Source organism: Nylanderia fulva, unplaced genomic scaffold (genome assembly GCF_048542155.1).
Source record: "Nylanderia fulva isolate GAGA-0341 unplaced genomic scaffold, ASM4854215v1 Scaffold37, whole genome shotgun sequence".
NCBI classification, from domain to species: Eukaryota; Metazoa; Arthropoda; class Insecta; order Hymenoptera; family Formicidae; genus Nylanderia; species Nylanderia fulva.
In genome coordinates this window covers 988,596-1,012,714 of record NW_028190444.1, presented here as the reverse complement: position 1 = coordinate 1,012,714, position 24,119 = coordinate 988,596, and the positions used below count along the sequence as shown (strand labels likewise).

The window sequence follows — 24,119 nt, the reverse complement described above, 5'->3', positions numbered from 1 at the left end:
AAATTGCTTTTCTTTTCCTTTTGTGTTTACGTACTTACAAATTCTATTAGTTATTTTTATGTCTCCTTATTACAAGGAATAATCCAAAAGCGCACCCCCATGGATCATAAAATATGCGAGATTCTCAAAATGTATGATTGCGCAATCGTTTACGCAAGATTTCAAGGATTCATAGTACCAAGAATCTTTAATATGTCAACATCATCTAGTGCGTACCATAGAATTTAAAAGTTTCAAAGGATAGGGATATAATATATATATAATGGCAATAGTTAACAATTATATTAATTCATAGATGCAAGGATTCGTGGTACTAGCAATCCTTGAGATGCTAACAACTCATCAGTTCAAGGATTTGTAGTATCAAAGATCCATGGAATTCCAGAATATATATAAATATCATGTGTGTATCCCTCTTTTCCCCCTCCTCCTCGCCGTGATATCAAGGATCTGTGACTTCGAGGATCTATGGTACTGACAGATTTTTGTACCCGTAAAATTTAATACAAATAAAATTTAATTTGAAAACTTTTATTTGCGCACTATATATGGATTCATTATTATTATAACAAATGCAAAATGCAATCGCTCCTTTTGGATTTTTACGTAAATAAATCGTTTTATATACTATCCCTCGGAGGATATGATGAGTGAATTATGTTAAAAAATTTAATTCTAAATAATATATATATATATAAACGGGATATATGTATATATATATCCTTTAATATATCCAAGTGTTACAAAAATTTTAAGTTTATCTCGCTCGTATTTAAACAATATTAATACAAATAAAGAGAAATTTATAATTTTTATGTGTAGCTTTCAACAAGGTTCTTATTTGCAAAGATAGATTGTTTCTTATAATTGCGATGCGATATTTTTCTTTTCCAACTTCAAATATATCGATTCCAGCACTTTTAAATATTAATACTTTTCAAACATTTGAAAAATGTTATAGAGTTATTACCATCTTTCTGTGTATTTATCAAACTTAAACTGAAAGAGAATTGTTAAATTGCTAAAAAATTAATTTACTTCTTTTGAGGTCTCCTTTTATATAATAAATGTTATACTATAATATTATAACTCACTCTTTCTTTTGCATTTTACATTTTTTTTATCTAATTTACCATTCTAAAACGCGTTGCACCTTTCCCGCATATTTACAATAAATTCTATTTCATTCCATATTAAACAAATTATTTCATACTGTTTAGGTTTAATCAACGCGTTTGTGTGATTGATCCGTGTGCCTGGGCAACAAAATACTGTAATACATGTCACATTTTGATATAACGTGAACTAAACTTGATTCCAGGAATTCTACGAGTTCTGTGGATACGTGACGTGAAAAAGTCTAGATCGCGCAGCGTTTAAAGATTCCCATACGTCCAAAAAGATTTTAAGATTCGTCTGGGAAACGGATAGAAGACTGTCGTAAGAAAAACTTTAGCATCTCTTAAGAATCCAGAAAATTCCGTGGATTCCAAAAATATATAAAAAATATCTGTGAAAAATCGAAAGATCCCAAGCAAAGTTACAAGGATCCATAAAATACCATGAAATTTATTCGCAATCATAATCGAAGCTCTCTTGGCGGTCAGAAGATCAATTGTTAGCATTTCGCCTCTGTAGGGCTGCCGCGAGATCCTGCCTGAGCGCAGCCTGCTGTCTCTGATCAGCCAAGGATTGCACCGATCGCAGCCCGTTCACAATATCTTTTGTTTTACCAAAGTAGATCTCGTTCAGTGTGTTGCGGATCTTGTTCTCCATATCTTCCACCATTCTGCCGATATTCGCGATGTGAGGGGATGTTTCACTGATCTGAGCGTCTTGTTCTACCTGCAACATTATATAAGCACATTTTTTCCCACAATTGTTTATTTACAATGATCAAAAATTCTAATTTTCCAGGCTCCAGAGACTCACCTGACGCGTCAGACTGCCACCCAGATTCATTGTACCAGAGCCATGTTTGTTGGTCTGCAACCACAGCATGGCTGTCGATGTGAGTTTATAATGAGCAGTGCGGCCAGTTGACTTTTCCTGTACTTCCACCACATGTATCGAGTCCCAGCAGCCTTTAATCTTCTTGGAACCGTCGCCGGCCTTCTTGATAAGAATCACCGCTGCGAATCCATGATCCAAATCCCACAAGTATACCGAGGAGACTCCACCTTCAAAGTAAAGCTCTCGATATTGATCAAAAGCATGATTGGCATCTATTTCCAGTTTTCTCAGTCGTTCAGAAGGCATTGAACCATCCTCCAGTGGTGGATCGTAAGTGTTGCTCCAGGGAGATCTGCATAGAAATATAGAGAATGTACAGTTGATCCCGTTCTACTCTATCGTCACAAGATCGAAATGTTCATTTAGAATCAAACCTGTATGAATCTCCATCTCTATTGTAGTCACACAGAAGATAGTCCTTGCCAGATTCCTTGTCCTTGGCGATCTTCAACGGTTGATCCACCGAAGACAATAGATCCTCGCATAATGAAGGAACCAAATCGATTAGGTCACTAAGGTTCTTCTCGATTTGCTGCGGTGGCAGTCTTCGCATCAAATCCAGTGCACAATCCATTTGCTGTTCCGTCTAGAATATATTATATAATCGAGGAAAATAAAGACAGAAAATATATGATTTATATATATTTATGACCCCGTTGAATGTATCCTCCCTTCTCTCTTAAAATATGACTTGAACATCCATAATGATGATATAAAACAAATGGAACAAAAATTTATGGAGCGTGACAGGAAGAGATCGCCGATAACGGAAAAGATAAAATTTTTATTAAATACTCCCGATTGCTAGAATTACTTATTTAACAGGTGTGTAGAAATAAGAAACAGAGAGTGAGTGATAAATAAGGGATAAAATATCCGTACCATAGTGCGTGCTGCAATTGGTTATAGGCCGACGAACATCAAAATCTTGTAAGACGGTATCAATAATGAGATGAACGTGATATACGTATCTTTTATCAGTCACTACCTCGCTGGAATCTCGTCGAAAATAAACGAAACGAGCATTTAAAGGGTGTGTCGTAATGCGAGCAACGATTGGCTCGTCGCGCTCGTTTCGTCGCTGGCTCTTGCCTCCGAGAGGAGCGAGGTTAACTGTCCGCGTCGCAGGCTGACCAACCTGAGAAAATCATTTGCAAGTGCATTTTTTGGAATAAATTTATCATTTTATTTTTTGATAAATTTGTATTTATTGATAAATAATATTTTTATTTATTTTAATCTATCTCAATAAATTTTTTATTTATTTTAATTTATTAATAAATATTTTTTTTATTTATTTTAAAATTTATTAACTTTTTTTAAAAATTAAACTTTTTTTTATTTATTAATATAAAATAAATTAATAAACTTAAATCATCTAATACACTCAAAAATTCAATTTTGAAGTATTAGAAGAATATATTTTATTTTGATTTATTAATCAATACATTTTTATTTATTTTGATTTATTAATAAATAAATTTTTTATTTATTTTAATTTATTAATTAATAAATTAAATTTTTTTATTTATTAATATAAAATAAATTAATAAAATTCTAAATCATCTAGTACTCTCGAAAATTCAATTCTGAAGTATTAGGAGAATATATTTAGCGAAGAGGTTGGTAATTCGCAAACGATAATGCTTGGAAAATGTGTTGAAATTTATTTCTGAGTGACTAGGAGAATATATTTCGCAAAGAGGTATGCGACAAATCCGGAGGGAGTATTTTTAAATAATCCATTTTGATTGGTTGAAGCGCGGACCAATAAAAAACGATTATGCTTGTGATTAGTCCGCGATCCAACCAATCAGAATGGATTATTTAAAGATGCTCCCTCCGGATTTGTCGCATACCTCTTTGCGAAATATATTCTCCTAGTCATTGAAAAATAAATTTTCCAAGATATATTGCTCGTGAATTAAATTATCGACTTCTTCGCGAAATATATTCTCCTAATAATTCAGAAATGAATTTTTAAGAGTATTAGAAATCTCGTATTATTGCAATTTAAGTTTATTAATGACCATATTTATTAGTGTATTAATTAATAAGCAAATTTTGTCAGTAAATTAATTAATAAAACGTTTCAATAAAATGCATTCATGTATACGGAAGCCTAATTATTGTACGCTACTGCGCATGCGCACGAGGATCCCATGATTATATTTACATCATGCTACATGTCACATATACAGTCGGGGTTAAAGTGTGACTGTGTGAGGTGTTTGGACACATTGCACGTCGCAATGATGGCGAATTCGTGCGCGAATCTCTACGAATAATGTCGCGGTGATGATAATGATTGTGCATTTTATCACGGGCGCTCGAGGGTGACAGCGAACTCGCAAACGAATCCGGCCACCTCCCATCACTGCGTTCATGACACTTGAATTTTCCTAATACAAGCGAGAATGGGTGTTGGCCTTAAACCATTGGAGTTTACGGATTGTTTAACCGACAGTCCGTACTTCCGTGAGAATCTTCATTATCACGAGCGTGAATTGGAAAAGACCAGTCAGCAGATCAAGCGGCTCGTTAAAGAGGTCAAAGATTTATTGTTAGCCGCGAAAAGTAAGTTCTATCGCGTTACCATGTTTCTTCTTTCTTTTTCTTTCTTCAACTGTACAAGAATGTAAATTTTGCGAACAGCTGTTGTATATACATATATGTATTGTATTAATCTTCATATCCTTAATTAATATCTTCATATATAATATAATGTTCTTGAAATATTCAGGAATAACATTTTGTGCATAAATTTATTTTTCATATTTAATTTTTTTTATATATGTTAAATTAATGATTAATATCTCTTTTTAGACTTGTCCAGAGCTCAGAGAGCTTTTTCCAAAACGTTACAAAACTTCAGCTTTGAATGTATTGGGGAGAGCCAAACTGAGGACGAAACTCACATATCTCAAAGTCTAAAAGAGTTTGGCAAACTTATCGCATCTATAGAAGATGAAAGGGATCGCATGGTGTGTAATATTTGCTGATAAAAGTGTAATATTGCACTTTTGAGATTCTTTACACACTATTTTATACTTTTATCAATTATTATTGTTATTGATATTGATATTATCAACTATTATTGATCTTGTTATTTTTTAAAATAGGTTTTCTTTTTTTTTTTAGCTGGAACGAGCGTATGATCAAATTATATTGCCTTTGGAGAATTTTAGGAAAGAGCACATTGGGGGAGTTAAGGTAATGCTGCTTATTAATATTTTATAGCACTTTTTGTATTATTTTATACACATCTGTATGATTTTATTTGTAATATTATTTTTTGCATGTATATATTCTGTATATACAGGCTGTGTCTTAGAAATAAGCATTTCTGTTTTATTTATTTTGAGAATGAAAGAAGTTAGAAAAATATATAGATATTACTTTAGAGATGCTTTAAATTACATACACATCTTGTTTGCAGTAGAGTTTTACAAGAATTTTTGAAAAGTTAGTGATGCAAAGACTTGTCAATTTTTTCTCTGTATTGGTAGTAAACAATGACAGCGTATATTCTGATCTAATGAGTCAATTGAATATTTTATTACGTAGCAATGAATCAAAAGTATGCATCAAAGTAAATGATTGACCTATATTTGAATCTGTATGAGTTGAGATAGTATTTATCGAGATGAAGATAGCTTATTCTGAATTGGAGCAGACAAATATTTACATGTGTAAACAAGCTAATAAAAATTATAAAAAAACTTAATGTCTGTATATTGAGAAATTGGTTTCTTCTTAAAGACAAGTTTAGCAATACTTAAAAATTTTTTGTTTATAATTTGGAAATAGATTCACAGACCTGTATTTCTACAATCTTTTTTCATTCTCAAAAATAAGCTCTTAGATACATTGAGTTATTTATTTTTGGATACCTGTTTTTATATATATTTCAAAAGGACAGCTGATAAAATATTGTCCATTTTATTATTCCATCTCTGTCATAACTTTAATTTTTCAGGATGGGAAAAAGAAATTTGAGAAACAAACGATAAAATTTTGTCAAAGTCAAGAACGTTATCTAAATTTATCCACTAAAAAACAGGACAATGTGCTGCAAGAGGTATATAATGATCTACAAAAAGAATTGTATATATTATTAGAATTGTGTATTATTAAATAGTTGATATTGTGTATATGTGCATGTGCGTACGTAGGCTGATGCAACATTGGAGATGGCTGAAAGACACTTCTCTCAAGCTAGCTTAGAATATGTATTCTTATTGCAAGAGGTTCAAGAGCGGAAAAAATTTGAATTTGTCGAAACGGTAATAGTGAATAGTTTTAATTATATTTTATTATGTGCATTTAGATTAAAAACATACATACATGAATAATAAATCATCAGTACATTATAGTAATGTAATGTAAAATGTTCCAGTTATTGGGATTTATGTTTGGATGGTTGACATTCTATCATCAAGGTCACGAAGTTGCGAAAGATTTTAAACCTTATATGACAGAGCTGCAATTAAAAATTCAAAAGGTTAGTAATTAATCTCTATGATATATTTAGCTGCTTAAACACATGTCGAATAATATTGAAGAAAATATTTTTTTGTCTGGTCGATATATTTATTTTTAAGTTAATATATACTGTTGCAAGAGACAATAATTATTTCTTAACGTGCTATTAATATGTTTGTTTGTATTGCAATAGAATTTTATTAAGCATTACTAACACGTAGATACACGTGTTTGCTCTATAGTATTTCTAATATCACTGAAATTTCTTTGTTTCTAGTAAAGTAGATAAACATGTCACAAGAAATTAGTTAACAATTTATAGATTTGTTAATTAATTAGAAGTTAGCTTTATTAGTTTTTTCTCAAGGAACAAAGATATAGTTTTGCAAATAGTGTGAATAAGACAAGTTTAACTTGTGTATGATTTATAATGTGTTCTACACTGAAATTTATAACAGAATGTGTACACTATTAAATATTTGATAATTCTTTTTTAATTAAAATTTTGTTCGCGGATCTTTATGATGCCTATGAATTATCAAATATCAATATATCGTGTGTGATGTAAATATTTAATAGAATTGATAACAGCATGATTAATAAATTGCTTACTAATTGCGATTTTTTGTGTGTGCGTGTGTTTCACAAGACTAGAGAGAATTTCCTTGCTACCCGGGATAAAACCGAATCACTTATGAATAAGATGAAGGATATGAAAAAGGTATGTTTTATAGATATTTTTGTATTTTTTTATTCTTAATTATTCAATAAAATATAGAAATATACATTATTTTGTAGTTTGCTAAATCACTTTAATAGGTAGAGAAAATGCATAAGAGGAACCAATTGAGCATATAAAAATGTATTAAAAATAATTTTTAATACATTTTTTTATAAAATAAAAAGTACATATTTTTCATTTACTTGTAATTGTTTCTTTTCCTTAGTCTGCGGTAGAGAGTGGACTGAACAAACTGCATTCACGCGAAGGCTATCTATTCTTAATGGAAAAAAGTAAGTTTAGACATATTTGATAGATTGTTCACATATAGTCTTGATATAAATCTCCCTCTTTTATAAAGTCTTAGTTAAATATTTGTGTATCTTACTAAGTGCAATATATGATATTTTCAGAAGCGTTTGGTACAACATGGACAAAACAATACTGCACATATCAAAAGGACAAGAAAGAGTTCACTATGATTCCTTACAATCAACTTACGGGTAAATTTGTAAGTAAAAGCAGAAAAGTTAATTATGTATCAATATGTGCAATAATATGTCGCAATAGTCTTCGAAATAATTTTCAATATTTTCTCGACAGAGCAGCAAGGAAATCTTTACATTAGCTTCTTGCATACGACGTACATCAGACACTATTGAAAAAAGATTCTGCTTCGATATCACTGTCATTGATAGGTAAGTTGAATACGATTTTGTACGCGATTGTATAAAAACGAAAAATAATTAAAAAATGTTTCCATCGTTTTTCCAGGCCTAATGTAACATATACGTTTCAAGCGCTCTCCGAAGAGGATAGAAAATTGTGGATGGATGCCATGGATGGAAAGGAACCTGTAAGTAAAATGATCGTTTTTTTTATTGACGTTAGATTTTCTATCTTTCTTAGATGAAGAATTATTTCTGATTGTCAAAATATTTTTCAGACTTTTCCGCGATTAGGTTCCTCTGCAAAATCTGAGGATACAACATTGGATGAAAACGGTTTTGCGTTTATATCCAAATGTATCATAGCCCTCGAGGATAGAGGTAGATATCATTTTTTTTTAAATACAATCTATAATCAGAAAAAAGTATTCTAATAGTTTAATAATCATGAATTTCAACAGGACTTGAAGAACAAGGTTTATATAGAGTAGTCGGAGTCGCCTCTAAGGTAAACAAACTCCTGGTGATGGGACTCGATAAGAGGAAAATAGACAAGATCAACTTGAACGATCGTTTCGAATGGGAGAGCAAAACTATCACTAGCGCGCTCAAGACCTACCTGAGAATGTTGTCCGAGCCGTTAATGACTTTCCGTTATTACAACAGCTTCATTACTGCTGCGAGTGCGTATAGGTATTCTTGATAACATACTTGTTTTATTTTTGCCTCATTTTTGCACAATTTGCCTCTCTTTTGTCTCTCTTTCTGTAGAACACAAATCACTATTCATTTTTCTCTCCTTGCTGAGATCTCATATTCGATACACTCGTATACATAAGTAAAATCGAGTCAAAGAGCTAAAGTTTTATCTTGATTTTTATTGTATGGCATCTAACAGAACAGGAGATGAAGGAAACTCGGATAAATGATATACACAACCTCGTTTATCGACTGCCTAAGACCAACTTCAATATGTTGATTCTTCTTATCACTCATCTTTGCACGTAAGAAATTATTATTCGTCTATATATATTTTATTTAATACTCTATTGTATATATGTATGTATAGATGTGTGTGCATGTGTGTCTAATTTAGTCTCTGACTCAAAGAAATTGATTAGTTAATCTATCCAAATAATTTTATATCTATATAATATTTATATTTTTACAAGTATTATTATTAATTGATTAATATATTAAATTATTAATTTTTATTAATATTAGTATTTATATTTTTATTAAATAAAGTTTTTATTAAATATTGAACATTAATTTATTAATATTTATATTTTTATCATATTTTTCTTTTAAATATTATATTGTACATATTTATCATACGTTGCTCAACATTATCAAACGAATTTTCAGTGTGGCAAAGAAGAGTGATAAAAATTTAATGACTGTGGGAAACCTGGCGGTATGCTTCGGTCCGACCTTGCTACGACCGGAAGAAGAAACCGTGGCCTCTATAATGGACATCAAGTTTTACAATATCGTCGTGGAGATATTGATCGAGAATTGCGAAAAAATAATAGCCGGACCACCTCAAGACCTTTCATCGCGTATAACGGCGGTGCAAGCCACCGTAATCCCGAGTAAATCCCAATGTATCAAAGTAGAGGAGGGACTTCCGACTTCCTCTGGTAACGGAACGGCCTTCTTAAGATATCCTTTACACACAGCTGTACCCGCTACATCGTCGCACGCGCATGTGAGTTTCAATTATTATTGAATCTCTTCTGTCAAAACGATGTAATTTTTTTATCACTGCACGAGTATTTTTGACACATTTGTACTGCGACAATTTTTTTTTAATATTTAAAAATTGCTTTGAATATCCATTCATTGACAGAAAGGTACTTAATTTCTGGCTCTTTGTATTCAAACATTCTATATGTGTATGTATATAGCTTGTTACGAGATCCTACTACGACAGCCAGCCTTTAACTGTCGTTAACAAACCGTCCAGCGTCGATGAACGAAATAACGGGGATTACGAGGATTTGGATAGTACAAGTCATCGTATACCATCATATCTAGACAGTCGTGCTGGTCGGATAAAATTGACCAATGCGAATCTTATGTATCATTCGGCCGACAAAGGTTTATATCTCTTCTGCTATTATTATTTTGTAACAATTCTATGGTTCTATCATTTCTTTTCTGAATGAAAATTCTAAATTCCAGTGGTTCTAAGCGGTGGAAATACGAGTAGTTCTAGCGAATCGATCGCGTCCGATCCACATCCGTTTACAAGCGAGTTGCCGGTGAAACAAAAACGTGGCACCATGATATCCGTACACTATCCTACGGCTTATCCTCTGCGCAGTAACTCATCGATATGTCCGTAAGATATCTCTTTTTTTTCATTAACGAGACAATGAGAAAAAATTGTATATTTTTGATCTCCAAGTATTATCTTTAATTTATTTTATATTGCATTGATTATAGGATTAATACCTCGCCGAATAGCGGACGTTCGAGTCCTGGTCAAATGCCAGGAATTTGGTAAGTGTTTTATATATATATATATATATATTGTGTGCGTAAGAATTTCGATTTACACATTGTTTTTTAACTTGTAACGTTTCTATTCTTGTACTTTCAGGAGAGTACGAACCCTTTACGCATGTATGGCGGAAAACGATGGCGAATTATCATTTGAACCAAATCAAATTATCACAAATGGTAAAATTGAGATATTAAAAAATTGTAATCTTTATTTTCTGAGAAGTACTCGTAATAAAATATGTTTTTATTACAGTCAAGGCCTCTTTAGAGCCAGGTTGGCTGGAAGGCACGTTGAACGGCAAAACAGGCCTAGTACCCAAGAATTACGTCGAGCAGCTGCCCTAAAGAGTATGCAAAAAAAAGTGAAAACCAAAGTGTTTGTTGAAGATTCTCCATCATTACATTATTTTAAAATATTACTCTTGGTATTGCTGAAGGAAGCGCAAACTTGTGAAAGTTATGCAACGCGATATGTCAAAATATTCGCGTTTCTAATTTTCTTTGGCTATACACACACACACACACTGCTTAGTCAATTATACATATACTCGTATATAAGAGTTATTTATTAGAAAAGCCATTTTACTCTATGTATCTAAATTGTATATATAATCACTTGTCAGTGATATATATGTGCATAAGGACCATATATAGAATTAATATATCTGATGTATTTCAATAGACATTTATATTGAAAGATTCATATATATATATATATATATATATATATATATATATATATATATATATGGAAATTCCACTGGAGCTTATAGGAGATTTTAAAGGCAATAACCGTTTATACTATTGTATTATAATATAATAAAATATATATAATATGATGTATTGGATACCAAGCATAAAATATCGTAGATATCATAGAAAATGTGTTACAAACTTATTAGGTTCATCATACAGAGTAAATGCTTATCTTTGGTGTTGTATCTTAATATCTGTATTAGAAATGTGTGCAAAGCACACGATTTGTATATAAGGTAAAATGCGATAATGCATAAAGGAGCTATCTTTCAAAGACTGAATTAAATTTCAGTTTTGATATCTCGACGGAAGCATATAAGCATGAATACGACTATAGATATATTTTACAATATCGTTGATTTTCACGTGATATGCATTGCTCATATTATAGTTGGTCGATCGATAATACTGCTGTAAATACCTAATATATCTAAAGGCATGTCTAAAAAAAATAGTGTATAAACAAAAAATAATTTAAAAGAAACAGTTTATCAGCCAAGTTTTATAACTTATAATCTTAATATATTCGCATCTCTCGCTCTTTTAACGTTCAAATCAATCTATTATAAATCTAACAATAAATTATCCATTCAACAATGGCTAAATGTAGAACACAAATGTAAACTTAAACATTTTTTTATATAAGGATTGAAAATCAAAAATATAATTTCACAAAACGCGTATTAAATAAAACTTCTTTTAAATTAATTCTTTTTGTTTTGAGCACAATCTATTTTTAATTCTGTGCTCTGTATAGCACAAATCCTTCTTTAAAAAATCCAGTTTGCATAAATTTGTCAATCAGTGCTTTAATATAGGTCATTACTCAACTGTTTTATGTAAATTTCTATAGCTAAACATCCCGCTTTTAAAGCATTCTTCTCCACATTATTCCATATTGAACTCATAAACAGAGTGTAACATAATATCGCGGTTAAAAGTATACGTAATATATTCAAACCAATGTCGAGTCCTAAAGATGTGTCCATACAATTTAAACCGATAGACCAAATTAATGGAATGACCAGAATACAACCTGATAAAAGATACCAGAAACGCTGACGTTGTACACTCTTCAATGCGGTTTCGCAAATTGTAATTGCCTCTTTTAAAGAATCTATTGCATTTAAATTGTTCATGCCATGTTCACCTGCAAAGAAATGTATAGATCAAATTATCCATCTATAGTATTGCTCAAGAAAGTAGAAATTGAGAGAAATGCATAAGAAGAATCCTTTAAACTCACCATTGGTGAACTTGAGCGTAGCCATAACAGCTTCATGGTCTGAATAACTAAAATTTTTATACGGCACGCGATTTGGCAGAGGGAGTTGGAAATTTGTAACTTCAACCTAACAAAAATTATCTTGTATGATTCAAGACTCATACAATCGCTGGATACTAATATTTTCATTCAATTTACCTTCACGGTTTTGGAACCTAAGTATAAAATATAATCTATACGCTTTCCATCTGGTCTGGTTCGAGCCAGCTTTGAGCAGGTGTAACTGTTATTGGCACAATCGTTGGTCCCTATATGACTCGAACTGCTCGGACACGCGTCCATTAAACCACCAACTCCACGCAAAATTCTATAGGCTAAATCTTGCGGCTCGGTATTAAGATCGCCAGCCAATATCACAGCATCTGCACCACCACTGGTCATTCTTACAAATTGTGCGGTGTCGAATGCCTGCAGCACTCTGTGAGCCATGTATTCGTCGTTCTCCCGATTATATTCCGCATGCAGCTGCAAAGAACGAACAGTATTTAGATAACAGACATTTTCTTAAGAACACAAGCACAAATTCTGTGTTCCATCATATATTATATTGTCGCATAAATTGTACCAAATTAAATGTTTCGAAAATAATATTGAAAGAGTGCGTTAGCTGGACGTACATGTGCGATGTAAACATTAATATTCATATTGAGAATCTTAATTTTACATAGCCCAACACCTTTACCGCCAAACCAATCCCCATGATGTATCTTGTGAACGTAACCGTTCAAGGGCCATTTGTGAAACATAACGTCGTAAATAGGGTATCGTGATAGGATACATAATCCTGATCCAACGACGCCGCTGTCAAAAATTAAGATGAATAAAAAATGTTGAAAAATTATACTCTTAATGCATAACATACACAATAATACCATACCTATGGAAATAATGCGAATAAGGAAGAATCTCCTGCACTTTTGCCTTTACCATTTTAAAATCATGGATAGACCAAACCTCCTGCAGGCAAATAATATCATATTCTCTGCTCGCACACTTATCCGCAATAGCAGACATACGTGTCACTCTGTTCTTTGAAACATATGGTATGCTCCTGTGAAATATCCACAAATAAGAATAATTAAATAAAATTATTGCAGCTGGAGATAGTATTTCGTATAAAGTATAAGGCTCTGAAAATTTCATTAAAACTTCATTAAAACAGTTTACTTACCAACAGTTCAGTGTCAAAATACTCGTTGACATTTCGTTTGCCATTGTTCCTTTGTTTTGAAGCAGCCGTATCCTTCTTTATTACGAGAGAATATAACAATGATATATCCACTTAATTTTAGAATAATTTATCGCTTTCTCCCACAATTTCATGCCTTATTTTTAACATCCAATAGCGGATAAAATTATATAATTACAAGGAAAAATAGCGGCACTATCTTTTCTTATCATCCTTTCGTCCGGATACTGTTTGACAAGTCCTTATCTGTAATCTGTACGCATGTGTATGTATACATTTACATACGTGTATATATATATATAAGAAAAAATAAGAAATATATAAAATATATATATAAAATTAAATGTCTCGAAAATAATAATTAAATATATATATATATATATATATATATATTTAATATATATATAAAATTAAATGTCTCGAAAATAATAATTAAATATATATATATATATATATATATATATATATATATATATATATATAAGAGAGAAATATATGTGTATATATATAGTTCTTATTTTTTTCAATTAATATAGCCTTTAATTTAAAAATAAAAAATATATTTGTTCCAGTTCAAGTATATTTTTTTCTTATATAAACAATTACAATCCAAGAATTTATCGCCGATTATTTACGAAATAAGTGGATTCCAATTAATTGAGCTTGGTAATTAAATTATAGGGAATTTAAATTTCTCTCTTGAAAACTCCGCCCTTACCTCATCCAATCGACACGGACGTCGTAATCGATACAATCGATCAATCGATCGAAGAAAAAGATCGATTCATCCGTTCGATCCTCTCCTCCGTTCAGACATATTTCTCCGACATCAATCATTACATTCTTATCCCGTGTTAAAATTTTTGGTATTCGAGAAAAAGAAACGGGAAGACGAGGAAGCGAGGAGAGACTCTTTTGCGAAAAAGTGCCAAGTGGAGACAACAATCTGTCATCTGTCAAACTCCCAAATGCTGGTTGACAGTTCTTTGACAGTTGGAGCTTCCTTTCCCACGGTCTCGTTTCGCGACTCCAAACGTCAGATTGATCATCAACACTCATCTCGGGGATATGTCATCATGGTGATTGCTCATACATAGAGATACATCCGGCTACGTGGGACGTATTTTTCCGCCTCCCGGAGAATCAGCTGTACTTTTTGCTCTCGCACGAGGTAATTCGACGACGAGGATGACTACGGACAAAGTCACCCTAGGCGACGCTCTGTCGAACGTCGACGTCCTGGACGAATTTACGTTGCCGGACGAACAACCCTGTATAGAGGCTCAACCATGTTCCGTGGTGTATCAAGCAAACTTCGATACCAATTTCGAAGACAGGAACGGTTTTGTCACCGGCATCGCCAAATATATCGAGGAAGCAACCGTACATGCGAGTTTGGTAAGCTTTCTTTAAGTTAAACGAGGACAGAAAGGTTCGATGACGATGATAAAAGGAGCATATAAGAGCCAAAGGCTCGTTAACTTAATAAATTTAACTTAATAATTTAAAGTAAATTAAATTAATCAATGTGTGTGATACCTAAAATTATTTAGAAATTTTTATTCGTACCTTTATTGGTCTCTTATTAGTCCTTTTTATTATGTTCATCTTTAAGAATTAAGTCTGTTGATAATTAAATATTAACTAAATACTTGTTGATAATTAAATATTAACTAGAGCCGAAGACTTATTAACTTTAATAAATAATACCTAAAATTATTTAGAAATTTGTATTTACACTTTTATTAGCCTTTTTATTATCTCTATCTTTAAGAATTAAGTTTGTTGATAATTGAATGTTAACCAGATACTTTATTTGAAATATCTTTTCCCAGAATGAATTATTGGAGGAAGGTTTAGGGCATGCTGTCATGTTGTATACATGGAGATGCTGCTCCCGTGCAATACCACAACCAAAGTCTAACGAACAGCCAAACAGAGTAGAAATTTATGAAAAGACTGTAGAAGTATTGGCACCTGAAGTGAATAAATTATTAAATTTCATGTACTTCCAAGTAAGCACAAATTGTAGCTTATTATTATACCATATATTTAGTTTAGTTGTCTTTCTTCATATTGCATATACATTTACATATATATTTGTGTGTTTCAGAGAAAAGCGATCGAACGGTTTTCAGGAGAAGTTAAGCGTTTGTGCCATCATGAGAAGAGAAAAGATTTTGTGTCTGAAGCATATCTCTTAACTTTGGGAAAATTCATCAATATGTTTGCTGTATTAGATGAATTGAAGAATATGAAATCTAGTGTAAAGAATGATTATTCTACATATAGAAGGTAATTTATTGAAAATAGAATTTTATCAAATTTTTCTTTAAGTATGATTTGTTATTGAATATATTTTATTTTATTTTTTTTTAGAGCTGCACAGTTTTTGAAAGTGATGTCAGATTCACAGACATTGCAAGAGTCACAGAATTTATCAATGTTCTTGGCAACACAGAATAAAATTCGCGACACTGTTAAAGAAAATCTAGAAAAGATTACAGGATACGAAGAATTACTCGCGGACGTTGTTAATATTTGTGTTCATATGTTTGAAACCAAAATGTATCTTACACCTAACGAGAAGCACATGTTGGTGAAAGTAATGGGCTTTGGTTTATTCTTAATGGACAGCGAACTGTGTAATATCAATAAACTCGATCAGAAAAAGAAATTGAAGTTAGATAGAATTGACAGAATCTTCAAGAACTTAGAAGTAGTTCCATTGTTCGGGGATATGCAAATTGCACCATTCAATTATATCAAACGTTCGAAACACTTTGATGCCTCAAAATGGCCGTTATCTGCCTCGTCGAATAACATCAGTCCACAAGCAGATCTTATGGTACATCTTCCTCAAATTAGAGAGGACCATGTGAAATATATCAGTGAATTGGCAAGGTATTTTTCAACATCTTATTCATATTTGATTTCGTACTTGCTACTTGTAATTGTGATACATTTGACAATTGTTGTTTGTATAGGTATAGTAATGAAGTTACTACAACATATAAGGAATGCCGAAGCGATACAGAGAATCGGGATACTGCGGAGTTGGCGTTACGTGGACTGCAGTTACTTTCACAATGGACCAGTGTTGTAACGGAACTGTACAGTTGGAAACTATTGCATCCCACTGATCATCATATGAATAAAGAATGTCCACAGGAGGCTGAGGAATATGAAAGAGTAGGGATATTATAAAATTTATTAATTTATTACCATATAATTAAATTAATTTTTGTATTAATCTCGCTTTCTCTTATGTAGGCTACACGTTATAATTATACCGATGAAGAGAAATTCGCTCTTATAGAAGTTATAGCAATGATTAAAGGATTGCAGGTATTGATGGCACGTATGGAAACTGTTTTTATTGATGCAATACGTAGAAATATATATGCCGAGTTGCAAGATTTTGTACAACTCGCATTACGTGAACCCTTAAGAAAAGCAATCAAAAATAAAAAGGATTTAATCAGAAGGTTAATATAAATTATATTTTACCTATATTATATAAATTTTACATTTTTCCCTTTATTTTGTGTAAGAGTGTCGTTTACGAAAATTATATTTAGAGATTTAAGATAATTTTCAAGATTAGTGAAAAGCGATCTCTCTTATTTCCTTTCTTCTCATTTTGTTTCAGTATCATCGTTTCCGTCAGAGAAACCTGCGCTGATTGGCATTTTGGAGTAGAACCACTCGGAGATCCCGCATTAAAGGGCAAGAAAGATCCAGATAACGGATTCGGGATTAAAGTCCCGCGAAGAAACGTTGGTCAGTTTACCATTAAACTGCTTTATATTTTGTTTTCCCTTTCTATTTTTAATTTTAAATTGCGACTGAGTTCGAGAACGATTAATTGATAAAACTGAATGTGTATAGGTCCGTCCTCCACGCAACTTTATATGGTACGAACCATGCTGGAATCGTTAATCGCTGATAAAAGCGGAGGCAAACGCACTCTGAGGAAAGATATCGATGGTCAATATCTCTTCCAAATCGATCAATTTCACAAAACCAGTTTCTACTGGAGTTATTTGTTGAATTTCAGCGGTAAATAATAGATTTCTTTCAAATTCGCAGTTATTTTCCGTTTTATCTTAATACAATTTTCTTCTTTTTTTTTTGCTCTACAGAGTCTCTACAGAATTGTTGCGACTTGTCACAACTATGGTATAGAGAATTTTATTTAGAAATGACAATGGGTAGAAAGATACAGGTAAATATTAATACTGATTTATTTGAACTCGATTAATATCAACTCTTGAAATTGTCGCCTCATATAATTTGACGATTAATAGGATGAATTAACAATTATGTTATGCATCTAATTTATTTGATTCGAATATTATATAATATATATAATATTTGATAATAATATATAAGAGAATTGTACGTTAATATTTGTTAATTAAATAGACATTAGGTTTGCAATATCTTTTATACATTTGCTATGAAGTTAATATAAAAATAACATATTTTATAATTTATTTATATGATTAGAAATGCCAAGTACGTCATCAACATAATGAGGAATGCAGCGATCTGATCACCATGGAGAAACGTATTCAGGTACTTTTTCATTTGCTGTATGAAAACCGATGCCATACAAAACATGTCGGAATTTCAAAAACTTATCCATGTTCTCGGCCATTTCACGGATATATATATATATATATATATATATATATATATATATATATATATATATATATCCGTGAAATATATATATTTATTATATATTTATTGCAAGAGATGTGCCACATGGAAATACTGTCTGTATATATTTCACATTCAAATCAGCTTAATCGATAAATATATGTTTCAGTTTCCCATTGAAATGTCCATGCCATGGATATTGACCGATCATATATTAAGAAGTAAGGAACCGTCAATGATGGAGTAAGTTTATTATTTATTATATAGAGTAAAACGGCCATCAATACCGCGACAAAGTGGCTTTTATCAATTAATCCTTTATTATCATTATTATTATTATTATTAACATCGTTAATTTTGCAGATATGTTTTATACCCTCTGGATTTATATAACGACAGCGCGTTATACGCGCTGACCATATTCCGTAAGCAATTTCTATACGATGAGGTAGAAGCTGAAGTGAATTTGTGCTTCGATCAATTTGTTTACAAACTTAGCGAGCAGATTTTCGCGCATTACAAGCAGCTAGCGGCCAGCATCCTGTTGGACAAACGATTCAGGGTAGAGTGCGTAGCTCTCGGGGCATATCTACTCCCGTATCCACGTGCCAATAGATACGAGACGTTGCTGAAACAGAGACACGTTCAGCTGCTTGGAAGAAGCATCGATCTGAACAAACTTATAACGCAGCGTATTAACGCGGATATGCAAAAATCCTTGGATCTGGCTATTAGCAAGTTCGAATCCGGCGATATTACTGGAGTTATCGTGAGTCTCCCTCACTATTATCTATAATATAATATAATCTCGCTGTAAAAAATAACAGTACCTTTTAAACGCTGATATATTCTACAGGAACTGGACGGATTGTTGCAAGTCAATCGTCTTACTCACAAACTTTTATGCAAGTGGCTCGCTCTGGACGAATACGATGCTATGTTTAGGGAAGCGAATCACAACGTTCTGGCTCCATATGGACGAATCACTCTTCACGTCTTCTGGGAATTGAATTATGATTTTTTGCCAAATTATTGTTACAACGCTGCCACAAATAGGTACGTTTAGCATATTCAATGTATCACGTATATTCACGATATTATTAATTACATATATTATTCTATGCGTTTTTACAGATTTGTTAAATGTCGCGGTCTACAATTTGTACAACCAGTTCACAGAGATAAACCTCCGCAAATGTCTCATCACTATCTCTGGGGTAGTAAACAATTAAACCTGGCTTATAGCACTCAGTATGGACAGTACACGGGATTCGTCGGTCCGCATCACTTTCGTACCATATGCAAGCTCCTCGGATATCAAGGAATAGCTGTAGTCATGGAAGAACTCTTGAAAATCGTCAAAACTCTGATCCAAGGAAGCTTACACCAGTTCACCAAGACCTTGATGGAAGCTATGCCGAAAGTCTGCAAACTTCCGCGATACGATTACGGATCCCCAGGCGTTCTAGGCTACTATCACGCTCAATTGAATGATATCGTACAATATCCGGATGCTAAAACTGAACTGTTTCATAATTTTCGCGAATTTGGCAATACGATTCTATTTTGTCTAATGATGGAACAATCTCTGTCGCAAGAGGAGGTGTGCGATCTGCTACACGCGGCGCCCTTTCAAAACATTTTACCGAGACCTTATTGCAAAGGTATGGACAGATTGCTTTATTACAGATATTATAAACTAATTGAAATAAAAAAACCACATATACATATATGCGAAATTTTTTTCAGAGGGAGAAAAACCCGAGACTAAACAGAAACGACTAGAAGCGAAATATTCGGCTTTGCAAATTGTTCCGAATGTCGATAAATTAGGCACCGCTAAAGTAAGGAACACATGAAATATATCTTTCAAATTCAAGTTACAGTTTCTGCGACATCATCTGTACACAATGATTTATAATTTTGTAGCAAGCGATGATTGCCAGAGAAGGAGATTTATTAACGCGCGAGCGACTGTGCTGCGGTTTATCGATATTTGAAGTTGTACTCAGTAGATTGCGAAGCTTTTTGGATGATCCTATTTGGGTCGGACCACCGCCAGCGAATGGCGTAATGAACGTGGACGAATGCACGGAATTTCATAGACTTTGGAGCGCTCTTCAATTTGTATACTGCATTCCCGTTGGAGAAACGGAATTTACTGTCGAGTTAGTAATAAATATATATATAATACACATATATATATATATATATTTATTAATTTATCTCTGTAATGAATAATTGTAATAATGGTCGCTTTTCAATTGTAGAGAATTGTTCGGTGAAGGCTTACACTGGGCTGGATGTGCCATGGTCGTTCTTCTGGGTCAACAACGCAGGTTTGAAGCGCTCGACTTTTGCTACCATATTCTTAGAGTGCAACGTGTAGATGGCAAAGACGAAAATGTTAAAGGAATAGTAAGTATACACACATATGTATGTATAAAAATTAACAATCCTCGTTATGTTAACTTGTACTGTTTGTCTTTAAAGCATCTGAAGAGAATGGTGGATCGGATAAGACGATTTCAAGTTCTAAATTCACAAATATTCGCCGTGTTGAATAAATATTTGAAGAGCGGAGATAGTGATGCGGCAAGCGTGGAACACGTGCGATGCTTCCAGCCACCGATTCATCCCTCATTGGCACATGCGCAACAGCATTATCACGCGCCGGAATATTTGCGTCAAATAAATCATCAATAAAAGAATAAATCATAAAAAGAAGACTGTATTTTACGTCGTAACGACAAACTCGAACGAGAAGACTCAAAGAAAAAAATCATTCCTTTTTAAAGATATTTCTGAAGTATCTATAAAAACTATTCATCTTTTATATCAATGTCGAACTATCGTTTATACTATTTAATGCGACTGCTATGAATGTTATCAGAACAGACATTTTTTACGACAAACGAGATTTAGAGAGAAAGAGAAAAAGCTTTAAAAAAGATTGCGAACGACAAAGTTGAATATTTAATCTACAGGCATGATTTTTCTTGATCCATTTCTCATACAATGTACGTTTAGATAGGTAGATTTATATAATTGCACTGCTTTACTTTAATCATTCATAGGACTGGTAATGTACGAACTATATAAATATATCTTGATCCACATCGATGTATGGTGGAATATGTAATATTTTTTGTAATATGTTCTACGTTTAATCGAAACAAAGTATTATACATAAATATTATTCATATCATACGTGTAAATTTGTGTAGTACTTCTTATGTATTGGTAACTATGTATAAAATGCACATGTTTCATAATATTATTCGTTTTTATTTCTTGATAGTACAAATTTTGTTACTTTGTTACATTAAACTGTTAAAATTATAATTCGGCAAAGAAATCAGATCGATTATTGATTTGACTGCTTGGCAGATTGTGTTTCATCCTCTTTTGCTTTCCACCTTTTACAGGCTCAGTAACATTTAATGTTTCGAAATATTGTACATTCCAGAATTTTATATCATTATTGTGGGACGAGGACGCTATTAAAGTTCCATCTTTATTTATATCAAGTGTCTCGACAGAAAAGTCATGTTGTCCTACTATGCCGAGTTGACGATGAGGAAACAAACTAGTCGCCCTGTTTAATATATATAGGAATGACATATACATATATAAAAATATATTAAATCGTAAGAATTCCCTCTTACCTAACTATCCCGTTCTCTCCTCCAGTTATAACAACATTTTCCGTAACAGGGATCATACAATTTATGGGTATCTTTGTAGCGTTTGGAAATTCATCCGAATGTAGTCCAAATTCACCCCAATTGTATACATACATTTTTCCTTTACTACTAGCTGCTAATAATTTACTTTCAGATTTAAATAAACCAAGACAGGTCAGTTCCTCATCATACTCCTCAGACTATAAGATAATATCAGCTCGATTTAATAAAGCTATATATAAATCGATAATGTATATAATGTACCTGTATGTGCATTTTTCTTTCTGGTATATTTAGAGTCGTTAGACAGCCGTCTCCGCTAGCACAAACCAAATACTTGGCATCTCTGTTGGTTATCATCGCACTAATATAATCTTCCACCTCCTTTATGGAAAATATCGGTTCATTTTCCTTTCGTCTAAGATCCCACACTAAAAATAAATAATAAAATAATATAATAAAAATTAAAAAATAACTCATTTGATTTGGTTAAAAACTTTAAAAATATCACAAGATATCTTACATTTTATTACACCATCGTCGTCGCCTGTTGCAAACACGTGCTGATTGATTATAGTCATTTTATATATAGGTTGCCTAAAATATAATAATAAATGATACATTAGTATCTTTGACAGCATCAATAAAAGCTATATATTAATATTGATTTTATACATACTCATGAGCTTTCTCATATATTCTAGTTAACATTTCAGTTTCTACATCAGTTATTCCTATACATAAATCTTTTCCAGCTGAGAATAATGATCGTCCATCCTCACTGAACTCAATGTCCCGGCTAGCTTTAAGATGCAGCTCTATGGTTGATACAAGATTAGTCTCTTCATTATTATACTTATACCTAATATGAAAAAAGAACATGTAAAATTTTATCAGAAATAGAATATGTACATGTTTCCATCAAACTTACATAAATATATCTCCCGTAATACTAGCTACACCTATATAATCTGCCGCAGGATGGAAACATATGTCTGTTATCATATCTTCTAATATAATTGACGGTGGATGATTTCTGCACAATTGCTTTGCATCTAATATAGCCTTGACAACTTCATTCTCTTCATCCGAGTTATCCAAGTTACCCATTTCATTAGTGTTGCCTTGATGAGAAGATAACCCATCTTGGAGAAAAATAAAGGTATATATATTTAGTTTCCATGGCGTAAAGCTAGGGACTCTAAACAAGGGTTTTATATACAAATGAAAAAGAGGGCAACGGGTGGCCGTGCACGCTGCGTCACCGAAACTCGCCTGAGGCGAAGAGTAAGTATAACGCAGGTTCGAATCCGACCCAGACCCCCAAGTTCGTGATAATTGATATACAAATAAAGAAAATTGAAAAAATTAAAAGGAATAACCAGCTAAAGCAGATGTTCCAGCTTTCGATTCTTCGACATCAGAAACCCTATCGTTATCACTATCTGATGATAATGAAGAGGATTCAATCGAAACCTCATCACTGCTTATATCTTCATCGCTTATATCGATATCATCAGATATCACATTATCTGTCAAATTAAATTGTGTTTATAAACGCGTGATTGTATTACAAAAAACAAATTGTAAAATATTACAAACCTAATAATTTTCCCATTTTCCAGTGCATTTTAACAAAGACGAATTTATTGGTGTTTTTAAAATGTTTTCTTCTTTTTATATAAAATCTCCAATAATATTATATATATTATACAACTAATAATACAATTATTTCACATTACCTGATTACCCGATTAAAATTGAGGTTATGTGTTGCTATATTGAGGTTATGTGTGAATCAAATACAGTCACGTGACAACAGCTGCGAAATTAAAATCAGTCACGTGACAGGAACCGCGAATGAATTGACCAATCGAATCAGCTGATCAGGTTGACAGCTACTTCGTTCTGATTGGTCGACGACGACACGACTCTTTGCTACAAGCTGAAGTTAGGTATTATTTTGAATAATTATCTTCATCACTATGTTTATTTGTAGAATTCTAATGTAGATGAAATTTAATCTTAGGCCGGTATTCATAGTCAGATCTTATATTTAAGATCGTCTTAAGATCTCGTTTAACCAATCAAATAGCCGTATAACGTCATTTGATTGGTTGAACGAGATCTTAAGACG

At 32.5% G+C, this 24,119-nt stretch overlaps 5 protein-coding genes across 8 annotated transcripts; 2 read left to right on the top strand and 3 right to left on the bottom strand.

Moving 5' to 3' along the window:
* Positions 1 to 515: 515 nt before the first annotated feature.
* cpb (F-actin-capping protein subunit beta) lies at positions 516 to 3,133 on the bottom strand. Of its 2 annotated transcripts, none has more exons than XM_029319001.2 (4): positions 3,002 to 3,133; positions 2,388 to 2,599; positions 1,933 to 2,305; positions 516 to 1,845 (listed from the first exon to the last, which is right to left on the bottom strand). In XM_029319001.2, the coding sequence occupies exons 2-4, from the start codon at positions 2,585 to 2,587 to the stop codon at positions 1,612 to 1,614; spliced, it is 807 nt and encodes a 268-aa protein (XP_029174834.1). In that variant the 5' UTR covers positions 2,588 to 2,599; positions 3,002 to 3,133; the 3' UTR covers positions 516 to 1,611. The 2 variants fall into 2 exon arrangements, with proteins under 2 accessions (XP_029174834.1, XP_029174833.1); XM_029319000.2 differs by having other exon boundaries at positions 2,896 to 3,065.
* Positions 3,134 to 4,193: 1,060 nt separating this feature from the next.
* Graf (GTPase regulator associated with FAK) lies at positions 4,194 to 13,282 on the top strand. 2 transcript variants are annotated; one of them, XM_029318997.2, is made up of 20 exons: positions 4,194 to 4,590; positions 4,840 to 4,997; positions 5,155 to 5,226; positions 5,993 to 6,094; positions 6,189 to 6,299; positions 6,413 to 6,517; positions 7,148 to 7,219; positions 7,446 to 7,512; positions 7,633 to 7,730; positions 7,823 to 7,917; positions 7,994 to 8,075; positions 8,166 to 8,268; positions 8,349 to 8,570; positions 8,786 to 8,891; positions 9,256 to 9,598; positions 9,798 to 9,990; positions 10,075 to 10,234; positions 10,339 to 10,395; positions 10,496 to 10,575; positions 10,652 to 13,282. In XM_029318997.2, the coding sequence occupies exons 1-20, from the start codon at positions 4,431 to 4,433 to the stop codon at positions 10,741 to 10,743; spliced, it is 2,478 nt and encodes an 825-aa protein (XP_029174830.1). In that variant the 5' UTR covers positions 4,194 to 4,430; the 3' UTR covers positions 10,744 to 13,282. The 2 variants fall into 2 exon arrangements, with proteins under 2 accessions (XP_029174830.1, XP_029174831.1); XM_029318998.2 differs by lacking the exon at positions 7,148 to 7,219.
* Positions 10,582 to 14,284, bottom strand: nSMase (neutral sphingomyelinase). Its single transcript, XM_029318999.2, has 7 exons — positions 14,235 to 14,284; positions 13,611 to 13,881; positions 13,317 to 13,490; positions 13,057 to 13,240; positions 12,578 to 12,904; positions 12,401 to 12,506; positions 10,582 to 12,304 (listed from the first exon to the last, which is right to left on the bottom strand). The coding sequence occupies exons 2-7, from the start codon at positions 13,652 to 13,654 to the stop codon at positions 11,964 to 11,966; spliced, it is 1,176 nt and encodes a 391-aa protein (XP_029174832.1). The 5' UTR covers positions 13,655 to 13,881; positions 14,235 to 14,284; the 3' UTR covers positions 10,582 to 11,963.
* Positions 14,285 to 14,415: 131 nt separating this feature from the next.
* Positions 14,416 to 21,571, top strand: Sra-1 (Cytoplasmic FMR1-interacting protein Sra-1). Its single transcript, XM_029319068.2, has 18 exons — positions 14,416 to 15,026; positions 15,464 to 15,643; positions 15,742 to 15,923; positions 16,008 to 16,532; positions 16,616 to 16,820; positions 16,902 to 17,116; positions 17,281 to 17,411; positions 17,520 to 17,690; positions 17,774 to 17,856; positions 18,141 to 18,209; positions 18,466 to 18,539; positions 18,660 to 19,065; positions 19,153 to 19,352; positions 19,431 to 19,960; positions 20,046 to 20,140; positions 20,226 to 20,464; positions 20,567 to 20,714; positions 20,790 to 21,571. Exons 1-18 carry the CDS (start codon positions 14,817 to 14,819, stop codon positions 21,000 to 21,002), a joined length of 3,876 nt encoding a protein of 1,291 aa, XP_029174901.2. The 5' UTR covers positions 14,416 to 14,816; the 3' UTR covers positions 21,003 to 21,571.
* Positions 21,564 to 23,806, bottom strand: LOC114943440 (WD repeat-containing protein 55 homolog). Of its 2 annotated transcripts, XM_029319070.2 has the most exons (8): positions 23,585 to 23,786; positions 23,365 to 23,514; positions 22,914 to 23,127; positions 22,662 to 22,844; positions 22,506 to 22,579; positions 22,247 to 22,413; positions 21,965 to 22,182; positions 21,564 to 21,894 (listed from the first exon to the last, which is right to left on the bottom strand). In XM_029319070.2, the coding sequence occupies exons 1-8, from the start codon at positions 23,610 to 23,612 to the stop codon at positions 21,636 to 21,638; spliced, it is 1,293 nt and encodes a 430-aa protein (XP_029174903.2). In that variant the 5' UTR covers positions 23,613 to 23,786; the 3' UTR covers positions 21,564 to 21,635. The 2 variants fall into 2 exon arrangements, with proteins under 2 accessions (XP_029174903.2, XP_029174904.2); XM_029319071.2 differs by lacking the exon at positions 23,365 to 23,514 and having other exon boundaries at positions 23,725 to 23,806.
* Positions 23,807 to 24,119: the final 313 nt, after the last annotated feature.

What these genes read in the sequence shown, in the direction of transcription:
- cpb (XM_029319000.2), bottom strand. An exon ending in AGAGATGGAGATTCATACAG is followed by an intron (nt 2,306 to 2,387) that starts GTTTGATTCTAA and finishes ATTTCTATGCAG; the next exon opens with ATCTCCCTGGAGCAACACTT. An exon ending in GTGGCAGTCTGACGCGTCAG is followed by an intron (nt 1,846 to 1,932) that starts GTGAGTCTCTGG and finishes ATAATGTTGCAG; the next exon opens with GTAGAACAAGACGCTCAGAT.
- Graf (XM_029318997.2), top strand. Translation starts at nt 4,431, where the DNA reads ATGGGTGTTGGCCTTAAACCATTGGAGTTTACGGATTGTTTAACCGAC. An exon ending in CTACATCGTCGCACGCGCAT is followed by an intron (nt 9,599 to 9,797) that starts GTGAGTTTCAAT and finishes GTATGTATATAG; the next exon opens with CTTGTTACGAGATCCTACTA. An exon ending in AGTAACTCATCGATATGTCC is followed by an intron (nt 10,235 to 10,338) that starts GTAAGATATCTC and finishes CATTGATTATAG; the next exon opens with GATTAATACCTCGCCGAATA.
- nSMase (XM_029318999.2), bottom strand. Translation starts at nt 13,654, where the DNA reads ATGGCAAACGAAATGTCAACGAGTATTTTGACACTGAACTGTTG. An exon ending in TATTCGCATTATTTCCATAG is followed by an intron (nt 13,241 to 13,316) that starts GTATGGTATTAT and finishes AATTTTTGACAG; the next exon opens with CGGCGTCGTTGGATCAGGAT. An exon ending in TACGCTCAAGTTCACCAATG is followed by an intron (nt 12,305 to 12,400) that starts GTGAGTTTAAAG and finishes ATTTCTTTGCAG; the next exon opens with GTGAACATGGCATGAACAAT.
- Sra-1 (XM_029319068.2), top strand. Translation starts at nt 14,817, where the DNA reads ATGACTACGGACAAAGTCACCCTAGGCGACGCTCTGTCGAACGTCGAC. An exon ending in TACAACGCTGCCACAAATAG is followed by an intron (nt 19,353 to 19,430) that starts GTACGTTTAGCA and finishes GCGTTTTTACAG; the next exon opens with ATTTGTTAAATGTCGCGGTC. An exon ending in GAAACGGAATTTACTGTCGA is followed by an intron (nt 20,465 to 20,566) that starts GTTAGTAATAAA and finishes TTTCAATTGTAG; the next exon opens with AGAATTGTTCGGTGAAGGCT.
- LOC114943440 (XM_029319070.2), bottom strand. Translation starts at nt 23,612, where the DNA reads ATGCACTGGAAAATGGGAAAATTATTAG. An exon ending in TGGAACATCTGCTTTAGCTG is followed by an intron (nt 23,128 to 23,364) that starts GTTATTCCTTTT and finishes TTTTTCTCCAAG; the next exon opens with ATGGGTTATCTTCTCATCAA. An exon ending in GGAGAGAACGGGATAGTTAG is followed by an intron (nt 21,895 to 21,964) that starts GTAAGAGGGAAT and finishes TATATTAAACAG; the next exon opens with GGCGACTAGTTTGTTTCCTC.